At 35.8% G+C, this 8,496-nt stretch overlaps 1 protein-coding gene and 2 non-coding genes across 3 annotated transcripts; 2 read left to right on the forward strand and 1 right to left on the reverse strand.

Moving 5' to 3' along the window:
• Positions 1-4,405: 4,405 nt before the first annotated feature.
• LOC132618368 (U2 spliceosomal RNA) lies at positions 4,406-4,599 on the forward strand. Its single transcript, XR_009574075.1, has one exon. It is a non-coding gene; the product is annotated as a U2 spliceosomal RNA (small nuclear RNA).
• Positions 4,600-4,749: 150 nt separating this feature from the next.
• On the forward strand, positions 4,750-4,849 carry LOC132618578 (U6 spliceosomal RNA). Its single transcript, XR_009574178.1, has one exon. It is a non-coding gene; the product is annotated as a U6 spliceosomal RNA (small nuclear RNA).
• Positions 4,850-5,254: 405 nt separating this feature from the next.
• LOC132630712 (pentatricopeptide repeat-containing protein At1g03540-like) lies at positions 5,255-8,182 on the reverse strand. The gene is made up of 2 exons (XM_060346279.1): positions 7,005-8,182; positions 5,255-6,664 (listed from the first exon to the last, which is right to left on the reverse strand). The coding sequence occupies exons 1-2, from the start codon at positions 8,047-8,049 to the stop codon at positions 5,967-5,969; spliced, it is 1,743 nt and encodes a 580-aa protein (XP_060202262.1). The 5' UTR covers positions 8,050-8,182; the 3' UTR covers positions 5,255-5,966.
• Between the last annotated feature and the right edge of the window lie 314 nt (positions 8,183-8,496).

An 8,496-nucleotide genomic window follows, 5' to 3' on the forward strand; every position in this document is an offset into this window, starting at 1 on the left:
TTTCATTCAATTTCCTAGCTGGTCCAATTACTTCCAATGTTAGTGGACTACAATTGGACGATACCATCCTGGATATCCTCCCTCCGGTCACTAAATTATTTAGGCTCAAGGACAAACAACAACAACATACCCAATGTAGTCTCACAAGTGGGGTGTGGGGAGGGTAGGATGTACGATACGGGAGCCTTCTCTGTGGTCGCACAATAAGGCAACGAACTCAAAATTGAAAAAAAAAAGATGAATTTTTTTAGACATTCTGAAACGGATTCTGAAGCTAGCGAGTTCCCTATTCCGGATCTCTAGATCCAACTTTTTTGTCCTTTCATTTGAGTTCACAATAATACTAACTGGCGTATGTCTTTAGAAACCCCACATGGAAGACATGGTGGTTCTTTAGCTATTATCTGGATATACCAAGAAAGATGTACGACCTAATGAGGCTACTATGAAATATTCACTCATGGGTGGCGCAAGCTCTTCTATTCTGGTTCATGGTACCTTTGTGGGGTAGAGACCTTGTTTCCGATAGATACTTGATATTTAGACTCAAGGAAAAACAATTAATTTCATTGGCCAAGTTGAGGAATTCAAGTCCAAAACATAATCTTGGGTTGATTTAGAGCAAAAATCATCTGCAGGGTCTTATTCCAAAATCACTCCTAAACCATACTTTCTCCGTCTCAAATTATCTGTCGTGGTTACTAAAAATAGTTGTTTCAAATTATTCATCGTTTTAGGAGTTCAAGGCACAATTAATATTTTCCCCTCATTTTACCTTAGTAGAATTTTGTCATTAACGGAGATGACACATAAATAAAGTAAACATTTAATGAAGGAGAGAGATTATAACTTAGACACAAAATAAGTGTAAAGTTACACAAATGTCCCTCTTAATTAATATTTCTTACAGGGCGTGTAAAACAAAAAAGCAGCAAATCCAAATCGGAGGGAGTATATTTTCATCAAATGCAAAAGGGTCAAAGCAGAAACTTGAGCAAAAAGCAAAAAGTTCCAAACTTTGAAACTTTTGGCCACATAAATTTGCAAAAGATTCAACCTTTTCACTTTCTAACTTAAATAATTCAAAAGTATCTCATTGTACTATCAAAGAAGACATACAATTGGCTCATTTTGTAAGTAATTATTAAGCAACAAAGAAAACAAAAGTTACCTTTAAGCTGTAAATTGTTGACTTTGAACCAAATGGGGTTTCTCTACAATGCATTTGAAACTAAAAAAAAAATCCCTTTTTTGCTCCATTGATTTCACTGATGAATTGGCTCAATTAGGACTCCACCATTTTCTTGTGTTATGGGTAATCCTGTTTATGATGTAATTTTAAATGCTGCATTGGTCCCCAATCTTTTCTTTATGTCAAGTTTGTCCTCTTTAATGTCTAGAAGTAACTTTTAAAAGCGTATACATTATTACTATTATCAGTACTACTTTACTTTATTACTATTATCCTCCCTTCGTCCCAATTTGAGTGTCTTACTTTTCTTTTTTGTTTATCTCAAAAAAAATGTTTCTTTCTATATTTAGTAAGTTGAAGATTTAAAAGATATTTTAGTTCATCACACACATCTTTAATTTAGGACCACAAGATTCAAAAATATCTTTTATTTCTCAAATTTTGTGCCAAGTCACACTAAAATACTTAAATTGGGACGAAGGAAGTACTATTATTACTATTACTATCTATATAGAAGGGAGAGTTGAGCTCTTTGCTCACCTTGGGTTAGGGGTGCTTTAGGAATTTTCTTTGCTATTTGCATTGCGTCACTTGTACATCTCTGCTTTTGACGTTGCACTTTTTCTTTGATTGTCAAAAAAAACTAGGCTTAACCAACTGTTTCAGGGTATTCGCGACATTTAATATTTTTACCTCATGCTGCCTTTTGTACATTCTGAATAACATATTAAACTTTTAGATTTAATTCATTTATCACTTTGTTGTATAGTTAGAATAGGTCCATCAGGTTGTTTTTGTACTTGAATCAGATGGATCAAGTTAATCTCCTTCATGCTGTTGTACTTTTATTTCTAGATAAAGGTAATCTCCTATATATCGCACTACTTTTATTTTTACCAAGGATATATCAGCTGACAAAAAAGTTTACTCAGGTCAACTCAAGTTCGTTTTTTGTACTTGATGTTGTGGCAGCAGGTAATGTCTTGCACAAATATTTCCTCATAGGTGGTTCTTTATTTTTTGTAACCTATCAATGCCTTCTATTTACACGTCGTGATTTTTCTCTCATAAACTGTGTATGTATAATTAGTGGTTGTTCCATTAAGTTTCTTATACTTTAGAAGTTCAAGCTCTTACAATTTATAATTAACTTAATTATGCTCCTCTAATTGTTCTTTCAAATACCGCGAAAGAAGGGAACCTCAAGTGTATAGTCCTGATGATATTTATAGTTTTGGTCTTTTACCAATTTTCAGTTGAGGAGCTTTTGCCTCAATCAAGAATATGTGGAATGATCGTCATAACATGGTTCTTCTTTCCCATCACGTACCAAAATGATGCGAAGAAATTGTTGGTTTGCCCAAGAACTTATGATGTTGTAATTCGAGAATGGAGCATCTAGGAAATGCTTCGTGATTTCAATTTGAATACATGTATATATTTTGAGGAAAAATTTGGTTTGAAATATAAAATCACGAAGTTAAGATTGTTTAATGTGTAAGTTGATTTAATGGAAGAAAAACAAAATCCGTGTTGGCCGGAAAATAAAAAAACATCTTGCATCGACTAATGAAGCACAAAATAAACCTGATTTGATTAGTGAATTATTTAAGGCCAAATTCAAAGAATTGAGATAGATACATTAAAGCAAAGTATCTTGGGAAGAGTTCAAACTTTTATGTACATAGTCTAGTTTCAAAAACGAGGTTTATCTAATGCTCATTTTCCTATTATACTAAGCAACCACCTAAGGCTTACGATAGTATAATCACATCATAAATTGTTTTAACTGTCCACACTATAAAGGCATTGGGCACGGGCTTAGCGCATTCATTGCCGCACTAGTAATTATATATAACAGAAAATTGCAATTAATAGCAACTCTTGTATAGTTTCTTTAAATTGTAGTTTTATTTCAAAAAGAGTAACAAAAAGGATTAGGCCCCGTTTAAAATAATGATTTGAAATCAGGTTGATTTGAAGTTGAAATTTTGTTTGGACATATAATTTGGATTTCTTAAATTGTATTTTTTCTCATAAACATGAAAACCCTATAAGTTCTGAAAACTATCAAATGAGCAAATCATAGTTCATAACAAAGTTAATACACAACTAGAAGACATTTCTAAAAAATACATCAATAAAAAGAAAAATTGAACATGAGTTGCAGTATAACTACTCTTTAATATAATCCTCCCACATGGTACGAACAATCTCTTCACGTTGAGCATGCATTTCCGATCAGATGATCGAGAAGACAAACCAAAACTTTAAGTCAAGTTTTACATTTAAGAAAACATATCTACCAGCTTATGAATCTTTTTTTCATATATAAAATATAAATTTATGAGTCAAGTTTTACATTTAAAATTTTTAAAATCGCAATTTGAAGAGTAAAGAAAACACGTTGTTTGTGAAACTCAGAAAAGCGGAAATTATGAAATGCTAATCTTGGGCATGTTTATAGATAGATGAGCACCCTCTTGTTGGTGTTGTGTTAATCCCATTATTTGGTTAATCCTTTAGAATCACAGAGTTTTTTCACGATACGATGTTTTAATTGCACAAAATGGATGTTAATTGGTATTTTCACAAAGTGGTTACCCAAGTTCCTTCAAGAACAAGTGACGTATGTCCTCTATATATACTCAATAGCTTAGACTCAAATCTTGTATTTGCATTGAAGAATTCATCTAATATGTAGAACCAACCCAATAGCTTAGACTAAAATCTTGTATTTTTATTGAAGAATTCATCTAATATTTCTATGAATATATTGAACTCATGCTCCGCCTCTATAGTACTTTGGCTATACTAGTGTTGGGTTAATCCTTAAAAATCATGAAACTTTTCCATAAAATTGATGTTAATTGGTTGCACTTCCCATCTTGGGAGTGGTTTTACATATATACAACAGTAGCAGAGTTCTATGAATATAGAAAATCATCAAAACCCTTGATTTTTTGTCTCTGTAATGTGTGTTTGTGTGAGTTTTATGCAAAGCTCATTGTGCTCGATCGGAGCACAGGAATATGTTCATGCCAAGCAACAAGATGAACGATAAAGAGTATATGATTTTCTCCAAACATGTAGACATTTAATACTGGGAAGAGTAGGTAGCAGTGAGGGCTCATCAATCCCATATCGTTGGAAAATGAAAAGCAGAGATTAGACAGGGAGTATAAGACACGAGGTCCGTGACCAAAATAAAGCATACCTTTCTCGGCCTTTTGGCTAAGATCAAGTGTAGTATCTGTTCTTATCAGTTTAATATCTGATATGTGAGTCGGCTCACACGATATTAATTCAATTTTTTTAAGGGGGAAGGTTCATTAGGGTAGCTTGCTACTCGGGCCTTCATGCGTCGCCCTGGTCTTGCACTCTAGCTTGGGCCTGGCGCACCCCACCAAATCAAGTGTAATGTTTCCAGTTCCAGCTCGGTTGAGATACTCTCATACACCAGAAGATCTGAACTACAACTTGAGAGGCATTATGAAAGAAGAGGCCAACAAAGCTAGTGTTAAGCTAGGCTTAATATTGTCCGGCATCATATAACAGATCTACCCTTGTTTCATTGCATAAAATTGGAACGATAAACATTAGCATGGCCCTTGCGCAAGGATGACATGCACAAATCGAGAATGGTCCAAATATTTCGGAAACAGCATCTCTACCTCATAAAGGTAGGGGTAAGGTCTACGTACATCCTACCTTCCCAGACCTCACGTGTGGGACTACACTAGCTATGTGGCTGTTGTTGTACCCTTGTTTCATTGCAATAGGAATTGAATGAACTTCATAAATGGAAGTACTCAAGATAAAAGAGGTTGCAGTAATTCATTTTCAGAAATCATGCTTCAGATATGAAAATTTATACGGCTAGTTCATCTTCAACATCATTGGTTTTTTTGGAAGAGGCTCAAACCATTGCTTAACAATATGGAGGAAAGGGGAATAACTCCTGATACAAGACTTACAATGACTGTCTATGTGTTTCCAATAGTAAAACTTGTTGCCGGTTCTCCAAACACAATAAAAAGCAAAATACAGTTCAGGCGGATGAAGATATAATTATGAAATTGAAACACGGGGCAAGAAGGCAAGTACATAGATGAACACCCTCTTCCTGTTATTGTGTAATGCACATAACAGAGGGGCAATCCACATCATTAACATAAGCTGCCATCATGGCTACATGTCCAGTAAGGAACTCTAAGACTGGAGCCAAGAATAATCTCAAAGAATTCGTTAATTCTACTTCTACAATGTCGCACATAGCTGAAAACATACTCCTGATTTTGGTCACCCATGCTGTTGAAAGGCTTGTGTCACTATATATATATCTCTCTCTTCCTTGCCTAAAAGACTGAGATCAAAGACGTGCTTGGTCCTATATTTTGAGCTGATTGAAAAACCCCCAAGGTTATCAAATTATGGGTTGACAAATTTCTATACCCTAAACATGTCTATAATGCTGGGTACACTGACAACAGGTCTCATACAAGTCGCATCTTGAAACAAGTGACCCTGACAGGAACAAAATTGATAAATGTGCTATGTATCCCCGTTATCATCTTGAGCATTTTCAAGAATGTTTCCTTCTAGGGGCATCTGGATAGAGTTCTTCACTGGAAAGGCTATAAGCTGTTGTTAGTTATGTTGTTCAGACTCTTAAAAATATCGGCCGATGCATGTCGGATCCTCCAACATTAGTGCATTACCGGTATGTCATCATTTTTTAAGAGTCCGAGCAACATAGGTTGTTAGTGTTCATCTAAATCCAGCTCTTCCCAGTTATCTTACTCACTCTTTTTTCTTGCATCAGCCGCCGAATCTCAAGAGCATCAGCCCACCTGCCTACTGCTCTGTACACATTTGCTAGCAGAACATAACTCAAATGATAATCCGGATTTAGTTCCATCATTTTCTTTGCAATACGCTCAGCAACAGTAGGATTCGTACTGCTAGTACAAGCACCAAGTAGAGTAGCCCAAAGGGAACCATCGTTTCTGAATTCCGCACCTAGAATCAAGCTTTCAGCTTCTTCTACCTCCCCAACCCGACCTAGAAGATCAACCATGCAACTATAATGCTCGATATGAGCTTTAATACCATACTCATTAATCATCGAGAGAAAATACTTTCGACCTTCATCAACCATACCGCTATGACTACAAGCAAAAAGAACAGCGATAAAACTGATATAATCTGGCTTAACCCCTTCACTAATCATCTCCTTGAATACTGCAATAGCTTCTTCGCCTTTCCCATTCTGAGCGAAACCGGATATCATCGAGTTCCAGGTAACCGAGTTCCTAACCTTCATTTGGCGGAAAATCACACAAGCATAATTATCAAACCCACATTTTGCATAGAGATCAACTAGAGCCGATTCCACGATAACGTCGCTCCAGCCACCTCTCCTCAAATACTGGCAGTGAACTTCCTTCCCTGACTTCAAAGCTGCCAACCCTGCACATAAGGGTAGCAAAATTAGCCCATGAAAACATAACACGCCCAAGTTTGGGTAGGTCAATACAGCCCATCAAAATTTGGGCTGAAATCTTGTCAAAATATTTTCAAAACAACATTTTTTAATTTGATATGTTATTTATAGCCATAACAAAGAAAAAAATCATTTTTTTAGGTACTAAAAAAATTATAAAAGAACAAACAAGAAATTAATAAGTTGGATTATGACCCGCTTTTCAGCCCAAGTAACCTTTGGACAGGTCAATAACCCGCTCATTTATTAATTCAGCCCATTTTAACCCGCTCAAATTCAGCCCAACCGCCCATTTGACACACCTACCTGCACAGGCACGAAGAACGGTCCCAAAGCTGTAAAGATCAACCTCCCCCATCGTCCTAAAGAGCTCAATAACCGTTTCAAACTCCCCCTTTTGACAGTATCCACCCATTAACGCACACCACGAAACGGAATTCCTCTTATCCATTCGGTCAAAAACACGCCGAGACTCATCAACCACCCCACATTTCGCGTACATATCCACTAAACTACTATCGACAACCACGTTCCCACAAAGACCACTCGTCACAATCTTAGCATGAACTTCTCTACCTTGCCTCGACCTCCCCGAATTACCCAACGCAGTCAACACACTACCAAACGTAAACAAATCCGGTAACAACCCATTCTTCCTATGCATCGCGTAAAACAACGCTAATGCCTCGACGTGCAATTCGTTCCTCGTAAGAGCTGAAATAACCGAAGTCCAACAAACAGCATCCCTTTCAGGCAATTCATCGAACAACTTAAGTGCACTACCCGAATCATAATTCTTACCATACATATCGATTAACGCGCTAACGATCACGTTATTCTCGTCGAATCCACGATTAATCACAACACAATGAAATCCACAACCCAATTTCAAATCACCAATTTCACAACAAGCTTTAATTACAGCAGATAAAGTAAAACCATTTGGTTCAAACCCAAAATCAATCATTTCCTTATATAAACTCAACGAAATCTCGGGTTTTCTAACACGAACATAACCCGTTATCATCGAAGACCAAGCGACAACATCCTTAAACAACATACTATCGAAAAACCTTCGAGTTTGATTGAAATTTGAATTTGATTTGAAGTAAAGAGTAAGTAAACTGTTCCCTACAAATCGATCGGTTTCGAGCCCGGTTTTGATGCATTGTGTGTGGAATTGAAGACCATGAGTGAGTGAGTTTGTTTTTGTACATGTTTGTATTAATGTAGCGTATAATATTGGTTTTGAGGTGGTTTTTTGTATTGTGTTGAGGAGTTTTATAGCTTGGTATAGTAAATTTGACTTACAAAGATGAATAATTTCGGATTCTTTAGATTTCAACAACATTGACACTACTGATGAATAATCAGTAGTTAAGTGTTTTTTTTTAAAAAAAATTAGCGGTTCTTCTATGTGCTTTTATTACTGGGTTTTGAAAGAGAAAATGAAAAAAAAGGTCTCGGGGGTAGATTCAGAATAGTTTCTTAAGTATGCAGTTAACAGCTTTTGGTGCTTTAAGTTTGTCAAAGTTAACATTTTTGGACGTCGTCAAATATTTGACGGGCTCGGTTTGTTAGATTTGATGGGAGTTATGAAAAAGAAATAGGTGAAACTAACATTTAGAGGTAAAATTTATGTAGTTTCTGCTATTGCTAATTTTTTTTTTTTAGTCTGGTGCAGTTTTTTTAGGGGTAATTTCTGCTATTTTTAATACTCCCTCAGTCCCATTTTATATGAAGGTATTTGACTTGACATGAAATTTAAGAAATAAAAAAAGACATTTGAAACTTGTGG

Source organism: Lycium barbarum, chromosome 1 (genome assembly GCF_019175385.1).
Source record: "Lycium barbarum isolate Lr01 chromosome 1, ASM1917538v2, whole genome shotgun sequence".
Taxonomy (NCBI): domain Eukaryota; kingdom Viridiplantae; phylum Streptophyta; class Magnoliopsida; order Solanales; family Solanaceae; genus Lycium; species Lycium barbarum.